Genomic DNA, 13,198 nt, shown 5'->3' on the forward strand with positions numbered 1-13,198 from the left:
ACAACCTCTGCTCACTCCTCTCCTCACTCTCACCCCAGGACTCCAGACTGGAGATCATGGCTGGGGCCTGGGATTGAAGAAAAAGATTCTGTAACAGCATTTTCCTTACTTGCACTTGTGAAGGATTGGTAAAACACCCCCAAGGATGCTCAGTGGAGGCAGGAAATCCAGGGGTACCCTCTGGTACTAAGTTTGTCCCCATCCTCCTCTAGGGAATATCCTCTTCCTTGCCTAGCACATGCCTTTTCTTCACCCCTGTCATATCTTCTAAGCTGCAGCTCCAACCTCCTTGTGCCTTAAAGTGGTTTTCTCCTCCTCTCTGCAGGGCTCAAGAGTCAGATTTGGTTTCTCCAGCTGGGAGGATTCTCCCCACAGCCAAGCTCTGTTGGGATGTTTGGCCTACCTACCCCAAACCAGCGATAAAAAGGAGAGGCAGGGAATCTCTCCAGCCTTCAGGTCCTTCCCCCCCACCCCAAACAACAAGTTCATAAACAGCAAACAAAACACAGATTGCAATTAGCTTGTGGGGGGAACTGGTTATGCCTTGTGCTCAGCCAGCTCAGGCCGAAGCGGAGTCACCGCGCGGAGACAACGCAGCCGTGAGGTATTTGTCTGTCCATTTAGACAAGGAGATAGTTTCAAGCCTTGGTTAACCAGGACTTAAAGGAGAAGTACAGTGTCAACTTCTGATGACTTCCCTTTGAGCACACTCCCCACCCCCTATCACCTTCTCCTGCCCAAAACTTGGGTCTTCCTCCCGCACCGAGACCTCCTGGTAAAATGCCACCATGGAACTCCTGGTAAAATGCCACCAAGGAGCTCCTGGTAAAATGCCCCCACAGAGCCAAGGTCAGTTTGTACTCAAGCACTGGTCACATGGAATGGCTGTCGGGCACTCGGTGCATTCTCTGAGCCAACGCCAGAACAGAGAGAGAAGCAGCCAGGGTCAACTCACAAACAGATACAAAGCAAAGAGACAGAGAGACAGAAATTTAGAGGCCAGTCACCAATAAAGATGGAGAAGGGTGTGAAGATGCTCCCAAACTGCAGAGCCTCTAAATGCATGGAACCAAGCGTTCAGTCACTCTCTCACTCTTGGATATAATGTTCGGTTGGATGGCATTCTCTTACACGCTGCTAGGGCTGGGCCTTCCCACTCAATCCCAGCCATTATCCTTGATCATGTGAGCTAGTTCAATGATGTATTTGCCTTCTTTATACTTCTGGCTGCTTTCAAAAGCGTGTTCCTGAAAAAAGAGAGGGGAAAGAATGAGGTCAAGATGATGTTTGAGGGTAAAGTCACATCTCGTCCGGGAATCAGAGAATCATCAAGGTTGGAGGAGACTTCTAAGATCACTGAGTTCAACCATTAACCTGTCACTGCTCTAACCCCTAAACCAGATCCTCCAGCATCAGATCCAGACAATTCTTCAGCAATTCCAGGGATGGTGACTCCACCACCTCCCTGGGCAATATTCCAGTGCCTCAGCACCCTAACAGGGAAAACAATTTTCCTAACATCTAATGTGAATCCGATGCTGATGCAAGTCTCAGCCTTGTCTTAGCCTTGTCTGCAGAGTAAAACAGGCAAACTGCAGGTCTTCCTCTTGCCTTTCAGGAAAATGATCTGGAGCAAACTGCCTCTTGCCTTTCAGGAAAATGATCTGGGAAGAATCTTAACTCCCGCTTCTATCTGGGAAAAAAGAATCATTCCTGTGTGAGGTGCAGATTTCTGTAGACCAATGGCAACTGCTCCTTCAGCTAGGGTTTGGGAATCATCAGTGATAAAATCCACCTCTCTCCAGCCAATGGCGACTGCTCCTTCAGCTAGGGTTTGGGAACCATCAGTGATAAAATCCACCTCTCTCCAGGGTGGTCTGAGAATTGACTGATGTTTGTTAAGATTTCAGAGGCTCTCTGGTGGAACATGCTGTAAAAGCATCACCCCTGGGAATGGGATGGATTAGGACAAGCTCCATGTGGGAATGAAGTCCCACAGATCTGTGCTTGCAGCTATGGGAACATGCAATGCTTCCAGACTGCAGTGCTGGAGAAGGAAGGAAACTTCCAGGATTCCTAACATCCCTAACCAGGAGGGACTCCCATTTATTGTGGCTGCATCCTCAAAATCAGCTCAGCTCAGGAGCTCTCCTCGTGTGCATCCAATGCACCTGAAAGGATGTCACTCCTTGCTGGAGAGGTCTCTGCTCACTGCTGTATTTATGGAATTAAACTCAATTGATGTACTTAGTGTCCTTCTCCATTTGTGAGATCCATGCTGTGTTTCTGCATGGATTCCTACCACATCCATTTTTGATGCTTTCCTTTTTATAGCCTTTCAACTCCTTTAAGTGAAGAATATTTCTGTCCAGAGGCCACAAAAACAAAACAGTTTGTTTAAATACTGGTCAAGACATTCTGGCAAACCAGTGTGCTCTGTGCCTCCAGAAGCAAAATTAGGATGTAACATAAGCCTTCATTTGAAGGTAATTGAATTTATGAAGAGACAACAAACAGATAAAACCCTGCTCAATAGGATTTCCAGTGGGGAAGAACACAGGATGAATAATATATGGAGCATTTTATTGTGCTGATATCACGTAGGAAAAAAAGAGTGAGAACCACAAGGCTGAAGTTATCCCCATTTATGTTACATGGCACTAAGGAGCAGCACCAAAACCAGGCTCAGGGTGTATATTCTCAATAAAAAGCTGCATCAGATCTCCTGCTCTGAATGGATGCAACCAACCCAAGCCAGGAGGGAAAATGGAAACACAGGAAGGAAAACTGATGTGGTTAGAGAAGATCCTTCATTCCAGGTTCCCAAGTGAATGGTCTTTCCATGCTACCACACACACAGACACAGAAAGGGCTGGAGCAAAGCTGTCCACATGCAAACCAAATGACCCTGATACTCACATATTTCCAACCCAGTGTGGTTTTGCAGTTTTCACAGTAAATATCTGCGACCGCATGTAATCCCGTTAATAACACTCGTTCCTCCGCGGGGCCACAGCCCACGTTAACTCTGGGGAGAGAGCACACACCTCCCTGTTAGTGTCTCTCCAAGATGCTCCAAGAAAGCTCACCAAGATTTCCTTGCAGTACTAGAAACCATAAGCAGCAAGCTGAGGATACTGAGTGCCTCAGCTGTGCCTGCCACAAAGAGCTTTTGCAGTTCCCGAACAGGATGAAAAGGTAAAATGTCATTTTTGTTCAACTGAAAATTCTACAAAAGCTTTGAAGAGAAGATTAATAACATTCCAGGCACTTGTGCTAATTAGGCGTTTGAGAAAGATTTTCATTTTCAAATTGATAAAATGGTACTTTTACTTTCCCAAATGGAAAATTGAAAAATGTAACTGGAATCAGCAGTTCTGAAAGACATCCCAGCAGTGACCTCACCACAACTATTTTCAGGCACTGGGAAAATTATCCTTGGGTTTTATGCTAGCTCTAAAAAGTGCATATTTAGATATCACTTCTCTCCACATTGAGGAAACTCTGGCTCTTTGGTCCAACTACATCCTCTGAGAAGAGAATGACTCATCCATTAGCTCTTATTTCTCCATCTGATGCTGAAAAAAAAAATCACCTTTTCCTAACTGCTTATCTGAAACCTCAACATGAAATCAAATATGAATCAGGGCTATTTCCTGTCTCTCCAACCCTTTTCAGCAAGCTCCCAAGCCCCAGGCAGAGGTTTTTTGAAGGGAACTATCCTTTTGTTTTCCTCTTCACAAGGGTTTGCTTAAATCTCTCCTAAGAGACAGTGACATGCACAAGGAGTACTCACACTGAATTGAAGAGGTATGCTCGTCCTTGGCTTCCTTGGAAGGACTGAAAGGCAAGAAAACACAGTTCAGTTGGTTGCTTTAGAGAGAAGTGACCAAACCAGGCCTTGCCCTCCAGGACTCCATGAGTGGTGGTTATGGCAATGTTATCCAGGGCCTGGAAACACATTGCTATGGTCCTTGGGATGGAAAGAGCACACAGAGAACTGCTGGGAGATGAGCACTGCTGAGCAGAGGTTCTGTCCTGCACACAGGGAGGGAGCAGCTGCCTCCAGCTCTAAGGCCTGCCTGTTTCCCAGCCCAGTAGGAACCACCTGGAATTGGAAGTGCTTCCAGTGCTCTGCAGGCCCAAAGTTCTTCTCAAGAGTGGAGATGTCTTCTCTGTTACATCCCACCAATGTCTACTTTCGCCCTTTCACTTATGAATTTCACACCACTCCTCAACCTTACCTAAAAGCTGCCAAATGTTGCTTTGAATCTCTTTTCTAAACTCAAAGTGCTCACAGAAGCTTCCTGTTCACTGCTACAGCTGGAACACCATCACTGCACTTGACAGCACGTGGATTCCCCCTGGGAAAACTGCACAGAGAGATGGTGAACCAAACGGAGAGATTGGGATCTATTTGTGCCAGGCACTGTGCACACAAATACAACCTCTACTCTAGTGATTTTACAAAAGACCTTAACCTTGCTGAGGTGTCTGCAAAGCCTTCATACTCCCACTGATGCCAGGGAGATCTTCAGGGCTGGATCTAAACACAGGATGAGATACAACTGGATAGAGATGAACATGGACAAGAGAACAACACAGCAGCAAAACCACAGCAGACAATCATGGCACATCCTCTCTGCCCCACATTTCCTGGGATCTTACAGCCTCACCATGGAAAGGCAGAGCCTGGCAGCACACTCCAGGTATCCAGGACACTTCCAAGAGGCAGCAAACTCCACTGTGTCACGTCTGTAACATCAGCCTGTGCCAGTGCCTGGCTGACAAGAACTGGCTGACATGCAGCAAGTGCCACCTGCATTTTTAATGTCCTATGACAAGCACACACTGAATTAAACATTTGGTGCTTATGAGCAGCAGCACAGCTGTCTGTACACAAGTTACCTTACAGGATACCTCAGGGAATGTCTGCACTGAGGGGCAAGGAGCTGGGAAAGTCAAAAAGCAGCTTTTTCTGGACCATTTAATCCTTTATCCTGCACCTTACTAGGAACTTTGGAATATTTCATGGTTTCCTTAAAACCTCAGTTTCTATAGGGGAGTGATGATTTCATGGATAAAGAGCCTTAAAAGGGGGGATAAAGGGTTTTAAGGGGAAAGAGAAGCAGACAAGGTTTTACCTCCCTCTAACACTGGTCATCTGTTAAAAGCAATCCCACACCACATACAGCAATCTCTGGGGGGTCCCTGCTCTCCTCTCCTTCCAGCAATCCAGGGATGCATCCTTGCACCTGCCCAGCTCCTGCCTGATGGAGAAACAAAGTCAAAGCCATGACAACTTCCTCCTGGGAAGATGCCCAGCTGCAAAAGGCTCCTTCCCATAGAGCAGAGACACCTCTGCGGGCAAACACGATGCCACAGCCAGCACTGCCAGCTGCCTGTGAGGTCTGCAGGGCACCCAGGGCTCTGCCAGCTATAAAGTCACTGCCTGGCAAGGAATTCACTCAGTCCTGGAGGAATAACTGTTCTTCAGAGGAATCTGCAGCCCAATATTAGTTGCCACCCAGGGCACAGCCACTCTGGATTCAGAGAGGATGCCTGAGGCAGTCGGATATCTCTTTCACTCAGACAAAAGCAGTGCCCTGAGGAATGCTTCTTTTCTTGGGAAGGAATTAAATGGGACACATGGCTCAAGCATGTTTGTGTAATTGCATTTATTAGAGGAGCTTCTTTTAATCCTTCTGCAGCACTCCAGTTCTCAATTACTGTTATTGTCAGCTGGCTGATACCCCAACATGCCAACTAGGTCTGGCCTGGCTGCTACAGAACACACTCTGCATTGTTCCTACCTCCTGGGTGGGGAAGTGGGAACTGAAAGCTGATGCCTCCCCAGCCAGAAAGGAGAGCCCAAGGCAGAGCAGGCACAGCTCTACCTTGCTGCAGCAAACAGGAGAGGCCCTGGCTGTCCATGCTGCAGGAGAGGGATACCAGCCTGGAAACATGGATGGGGATAAGGGATGAAACACAAAGTCCCACAGCAACAAATGTGCCATCAAAGCAAAATGAAAGCAGATGAAGTTTGCTAACCATCCAGTCCTTCCCAGTAAATAGTTTTCCATAAACACCAAAGTGACTAAGTTTGCCAATAACAACAACTATGGGAGCAAAGTTTTTATTGGTACAGAAATAGGATTTTCCATTCAAAGTCCTGTCCTTAATAAACAACAAACCCAAACCCACCAGCTCTGTGCTGGGGCTCATTGTTCCACTCCAGCCCACTCCCAGGGGCAGTAACATCCTTTCAGAGGTGTTTTAGGGTGTCTAAGGGCAGACACTGGGAAAAAATCATCCTGCCCAAGCCGAACTTTTCACCATACCACTGCTCAGCTTCCAGTGCTGCTGCTGTCTTAATATTTGCCCTCCAGCTAGCTAAGGATTTGGCAAACATTTAAAAAGAAGTGAGAGAAGCCTGGCAACCACAAGTTCCCCAGTGCATTTGCTCTCTGCAAGACTAAGCTGTGTGTATCCCTGAAACGGAGGCACCGGCAGCTTTTATCTGGGTGTTGTAACCTGAGCATTCACTGGAGATGTTCCTGCTCTCCTGGCACGCCAGAAAAATTGGCACATGCTGTAATGGGAACTACAAAACCAGAAAAAAACACCAGGTATATTTAAACACAAGCAGATGTTGTTGCCTTTGTTTTTGTTGCTTGTTTGTTTGTTTTAAGAAACACACGAAGAAATTTCCACAACACACTTGCTTTTCACTGAAGTGACAGTCCGCAGGAAGACCTACTTTCCCTGCTCTGCATTTTCTCTATGTAGATTTTCCTGATACACATTCAAAGGTGCATCTCACAGCACACATTGAAATCCAGACTTCTTGTTCTCTCAAGCAACAGCTCCTGGCATCACTTTCCAGCTGAAAGAAATGGAAAGGATCATTTTTTGTTGTTGTTTCCCATTGAAAGCCCAAGCACATATTTTTCTCTGCACTGCTAATGCTCCATGTCTGGCTGGAAACACATCTGTATATGCCAGCAACAAACCCCTCCCAGCCAGTCCTGTCTGAGCCCTCTGCAAAACAACACTGAGCTTTTGGGATTTGAGATGCACAACAACTTATTCCTCCTGACACTTGAGTTCAGAGACCTTCCCCACTCCTGGGTGCTCAGCATCTGAGAGCTGCAGGGCTAAGGAGTGCTGATTTGAGCACCCAGGTGGGAAACCACAAGCCTGGAGTCAGCAGTTTGGAGCAGATCCTCTCCTGCCAAGCTGTCTCTCCTCACAGCAGAAGCTCCATCTTAAGATGCTTTGGCAGCTGCTCTGCTTGAAGAAGTTCCTACCACCCAATCTACAGACACTCCTTTTGGCCCCTTCAGCTGTGCTGATTCCAAATGAGAGCTGTGAAATCATCGTTTGAAAAAGCAAATGCCCTGTGTGAGTTGGGTGGGTTTGAAGGAAAAGGATTTTTCTCCTTTCCCCCATCCTGGATCCAGCTGAAAGGACAACCCCACCGAGTTTGTAACCACAGTATGGGGCAGAGAAGTCCTTCAGAGTAGGAAGTTCTCAAGCACAATGTGCTGGCAGAGAATCACAGTGCAGAACTGCAGCTCTGGTGTGCAGGAGAGGGAGTTTGGGTTCCACAGTGTGAGGTGCAGCCAGGTGTCCTGCAAGGCTCAGGGCTGATACATTCAGCTCCCACCACCTTGGGAGCTGTTGGTTTGGTTATATTCTGCTCTCGACCCAAAGTGCTAAATCTCCTGCTCTGAGCATGAGGCAGGAGCGACAGCACAGCTCTGTGTGGAGAGGAGCTGTGCCTCTCCACCACTCCAGCCCGTCCCACCTCCCTCAGCCCTCTGCTCTTGCACGTTCCCCTCACTGGAGACACAAGCAGAAGGAAATTTTGACATTCCCTGGGCGATGCCAGGGCCAGGCAGGAGCTGTGAGTGCGCTCCGAGCACACCCACGCGCCATCCTGCCTTCCCCCAGCTCCTCATTCACTGCACGGCCCACTCAGCACTTCCACAGCCCAACAGATGACAGGATTAATACCCCGAGTCTTTGTGATGGGCTTTGACAATAGGCTCGACACAAAAAGAGCTGGCTGGAATCATCTGGAAAAATAGGAAGCAGTTGCCAGGACTAAATGGCTCCGTCCTGATGGTTGCTCTCTCTGCAGACTGCGGCAGAGAGAGCCCTCCCTTACCTTTATCCAGCTGGCAGCCTTTCCACAGCCCAATAAAACACAGAGCAAAAGGCAACTGGTCCCAAAGAGGTATGAGGGAATAAGAACAGAGTGTGCCCCTTCACACTATGCTCCTGAAAGCTACAAATAATTCTCACTGCAGGGATGCAAAGCCATTGCTGGAGAGCCACAGCCACTGGCACGTCCCAGGCAATGTGAAATGGCAGCACCAGGAGAAGCCAAACCACCACAGCCACCAGGAGTCTGCAAAAAAAGACATGTTCTGTGTGCCTGTGAGATCCCCACTGGGACAGAGCAATGCAGTGAGTAAGAGAAATGGTATTACTAAGCCCTGGGCACTGAAGTCTGTGTCAGAAAAATCCATCTACTCACAGACAGCTCTGTGATCACTTATTTCCCACCTGTACACGTTTCCCACGTGTACAACTTGTGTTTTTGAGTTACTACTGTCATTTGCACAACATTGACTGTAAGATTTAGCTGTCCTCACTGCTGATTTAACCCTTAAACATCTGAGAATGAGACGTGCTATAAAATACAACTTGAACAGGGAGAGAAGAGCTTTAAGCAAGACCAAAGTGTGATGCCAATCCAACTGGAGTACTCATGCTATGAAGATGTGCTCCAAACCACAGACTCTCCTCATGCTCATCCCACTCCCTCCAGCACTTCACCCCAACTCCTATCAGCTGCTATCCCACCTCTCAACCAACATCCCACAGAAAGCTCTGCCTTAATGGCACCTTTCAAGCCCTATTAATTATGGCAATAATGATTTGATTACAAAGATTAGCTCTGCAATGTGTTCAGAGGAGCCACCACACTGGGTAGCAGCACCAGGTGCACGATGGCTCTGCATGGAAGTTACTTGGGAGTCACTGCACAGTGGGAAGTGAACTGGAAAATAAACCATTGGGGCCCCCCCGAGCCAGCACAAGCCATTTCAACCATCTCCTTGCATCACACTCAAGTATTTCCCAAGGGAGCAGGAGTTCAATTACTTGGCCCCTGTATCCACACAGGCTACAGAGACCTCCTCAGGGTTCATTAATTCCACCTTGTTCTTCCACACAGAAGGGACAGTTACTGATCAGATTAAACAGAGATTCAATTTTACCCCGATTATGTGAGATACAGACCCATGTCAAGGGAACTGGTTACATTATTCCACCTCCTGCACAGACGTGACCTTACCCTGCTCCAACTGCATTCCTGAGTTTTAATTGAGTTTTAACATGGGTCCTTAATGCTATTTAAAGCCCAAAGTCGATACGGAATTAGTGGACCAAACTCATCTCTGAAGTAATTCAATTAATTCAGCACAGCCTTATTCCCCAGCAGTTTGTGTTGCTGTGCAAACACACAGGGAATATAACCACAACTCTGCTATGCTTCATCCTCAGAATAGCTCCATCCCAGCACATCCCACTGTGTTTATGTCTCAGGTCGTGTAGCCTGTGAGCAAGAAGGTGCTCAGACTGGAAAGATGAAAGACTTCTGCCTGGTTTGATTCTGATGGGAGATGTTATTGCAGTGTTTTAGTCTGCCTCCTGGCAGCAGCAGGTGTTATCCAAGCCCCTGGCTCTCTCCAAGCCTGTTCTGATAAGATCCTTTTGTCCTAACAGGAACCCACTCAGCACTTTCACCACACAGGATAGGTGGGGACAGACTACAGCCAGACAGTGCAAAAGGTCTGAGCACACAGCCACAAAAATACCAGCAGGCTATCCCTATCCTGTTGGCATCACTGCTGCCTGGCCTGAAATGCTGCTAGAAAAAGGCTTATGGAGACACTGCCAGGGGAAAGGGCAATGGAACAGTGAGTGAAGGACCTCACCCTTCTGTCACATCCCACTTGTGTGGGGAAAGCAGCAATTCCTGCTTTGCTGTGAGAGAACCTTTCGCCCTTGGAACTGTTTCGTGCTGCAGAAAGGTCCAAGTCCTCTCCCCTGTGCCACAACCCCCAGAGACAGAGTTACCAAAAGGGCTGAAAGGAGGGAGCTGTCACCACCAGCTGGAGCCTTCTTCAGCCCCACTCCAACCTACAAGAGCCCTTGTGCTCTGAAATCCAAGTGTTCCAGTGCCACATGACAACCTCCCCCCTCCTGATCCTTAAAATACTCAGATTTAAGTAATAGCTCATTTTTAAGTTATTTTCAACTTCTTTTGTCTGGTTAGTTTGCTTTTCAAAGTCAGATTCTCTCATCCTCTCACATTTCTAGCAGCTGCAGCAAAGAAAAATCAGCACTGTTCACGAGACTCCCCAAAAATGCTACGGAGAAGGATCACAAAGCACAAAACATTCAGTGCACACTCTGCAGTGTTATCACTGCTGCCCAGGAAGAGGGAAACACCAACAGGACCACAGAGATGGGCAATGCCATGGCCACAGGTCACTGCTGTGCTCCCACACACGTCAGCACAGGCGAAGGTGACACCAACGCTCCGATGGGGCTGTTGCTCCCAGGCACACAGACTGTATGATTTAAATGGATCCAGGAGCAAATTCCCACTTATTAACTCATGTGTCAGGATGACCAACCATTAGCACCAGAGGGGAGGGCAGGAGATTTCTTTCAAAGGGAAATTTTTATTGCAAGAGAGAGATTTCTTCTGAGGCTTTGCAATTAATGAAGATCAGCACTTAGGGGATACAAATTGTAAAAATCAAGGGGGGTTTGTTATTCCTCGAGCGCACGGATTTATGTCACAACTTAAGGCACTGCTCTGCTAAGCAAAACTCCATAAAGCTTGTCAAAATTCAGCAAGAAGCTGCAAACTGCTGTTCCCTTCTCCCTCTGTGCCTGCCAGGCTGTCCTCACACTCTGCCTCAGGTCCATCACAACCCTGTGAAGTCTCATCGTGTTATCACGAGCCCTGTGCCATTCCCCCTCCCTCCCAAAGCCCCTGGACTCTGTTCTTATTTATTTTTAAATGTGTTTCTAGCTCACAGACTTCAAAGGGAAATTTCCAAATGTGAATGCTAAAGGCACAAACAACTGAAGGCAAATAAAAAAACCCAAAACAAACCACCATCCAATTTATTACTTCTATAAAACTTCACAACGTTTTGGGGCTTCTCTTGTGATTTTGATGCTCTCTGGTTGCTGCTGTTGTGTTTCAAAACTTGACTTTAAGATGAAAAAGGATGGAAATACTGTGGGGGGAAAAAAAAGCAGATGGAGTATTTACTTTCAAAAGCAATTACTGCAATTTATTTAGGGGCTGAGAAAACCAGAGCAGCTTCAGGAGACAGATCCCTCTTCTCTGCAGCATGAGGAGGGAGGAGAGATGTGTGTGACATCCCAGGGGAGCAGGGAGCAACCACTCCCTTCCCCTCCTGTTCAGCTTCCCTCTGCCAAAGGAAAATCCATTCCTGCATTAACACCGAGGAAGAAAGGCAGCTCAGCTTCTGTGAGCACGGATGGATGGATGCCACATGCCCCTACTCCAGAGCAAGAATTCCAGACCTACACAGGTCTCTCACTGGAAGGGGATTTTAGGGGAAGTTGTCCCTGCCCATGGCAAGGGTTGGAACAAGAGGATCTTTAAGGTCCTTTTCAACCCAAACCACTCTGTGATTCAGCTCCTTGTGGGGTGTGCACATTTCTCTTCCACTGCTCCTTGCTGCCAGAAAAGTGCTGTGTAACACATCTGTATAGTGCAGGTAAAATTCTAGGAGATAAGGTACCAACCTCTTTTGGGGGCGAGTTACAAGAGATCTCAGCTTTTTAATGCTCTCCAACTTCTGGAGGTACACATGCACTGACACCAGATGCTTCACTGCCCTTGGAAGCAACGTTGGATTAAAGACAGAAAGCCAGAAATTTACAGGAAGACCACAGGTTAATTTAAGTAGAAGACACTGGCAATGGGGACCAACATTTAGCCCACACTGAACCAAAGGAACCTGCCAAGGTGTGTCTCTGGCAGAAGGGATCTTCACAAGAAGCACAACTCCCAGGAATGCTGCTGCGAGCCCAGGAGCAGGACAAACCATCTTCCACATGCAATTCCTGGAAGGAGGTTGGAAGCTCCACATTCACTGCTCTAGAGGAAATGAAAATCTGCACCTTCCAGGGTTTCATGCTGGGCCTCAGGCCATACTGCTGGTTAACCCCAATCCCTCCACCTCCAAGGCCTCATTCCCAACAAGCACCAGCATTTCCAGAGCTGCTGGAAGTTCAGGGGAGTTGAGATGAGTTTGGCATCTCTGGCACTTACGTTATCAGCGAAAGCTATTTATGTTTGGCATGTCGAAGAGCAATATACAGAGAAGCACTTTGTTATTTACTGTGGAAAACGACAGATGACAACAAAGCCCAGTGGTGCCTTTCTGCACACAGAGAGATGAAAAATAGATGTTTTCTGGTGAATCTGCAACGGCTACAGCAGCAGCTGTAGGTTTTTCCCCCCCCATTTCTGAGTGTTGCTGCCTTCCTGTAGGCTCAAAGCATCCAACAATCACATCATTTTAAAAAGCAGTGACAGGGGGAGGGTAAAGCCCTTTTCTTTCCACATTAATTATTGCTACTGCATGGGGTTTAGAGATAAACACCAAACAGAGCTGGGATGGAAGATGGAAACTGCTAATGCAACAAGTTATTTAATTAGCAGCATAATAGTGAGTGGCCATGTATGAGTGGAACACTGTTTGCCATTAATACAGCCCCTAAGCCCATAACAGCAGCAATGCTGACAATGAGAGCAGATTTGCTTTTCAGCAAAAGCAGATCTGTCCAGGGCAGCAGCTCTGGCTAAGATCCACTGCAGTGAGATGAAGCCACCAAACATACACCTCACTGCTGAAAAGTTCATCAGAAGTTCCCCTTAGTTGATTCATCTGTTGCCTGAATTCCAAATGGTCATCTCTACTATAAAACAGCTGTTGGGAGTACTGAAATTTATTGTATTACTGTGATGTGATTAATGGGCTGGAATTGAGGTGCTCATATGTGAGACACTCCATAAACTGCTCAGCTTAATCTGATTTTAACTCGTTCCTTCTGTGCAATCAGTGCTGAA

General features: G+C 47.2%; 1 protein-coding gene across 1 annotated transcript in view; it reads right to left on the bottom strand.

Annotated features, from left to right (window-relative positions):
* Nucleotides 1–851: 851 nt before the first annotated feature.
* The window catches only part of LOC103799967 (protein yippee-like 2), a 20,153-nt gene continuing 7,806 nt past the window's right edge, over nt 852–13,198 (bottom strand). Inside the window, exons 2-4 of the mRNA XM_009072325.1 lie at nt 3,797–3,840; nt 2,920–3,028; nt 852–1,247 (exon numbers count right to left, since the gene is read on the bottom strand). Of these exons, the coding sequence (XP_009070573.1) occupies nt 1,158–1,247; nt 2,920–3,028; nt 3,797–3,840 (243 nt within the window). The 3' untranslated portion in view covers nt 852–1,157. The remainder of the gene's footprint in view (nt 1,248–2,919; nt 3,029–3,796; nt 3,841–13,198) is intronic.

This window comes from Acanthisitta chloris, unplaced genomic scaffold (genome assembly GCF_000695815.1).
Source record: "Acanthisitta chloris isolate BGI_N310 unplaced genomic scaffold, ASM69581v1 scaffold22893, whole genome shotgun sequence".
Lineage (NCBI taxonomy): Eukaryota > Metazoa > Chordata > Aves > Passeriformes > Acanthisittidae > Acanthisitta > Acanthisitta chloris.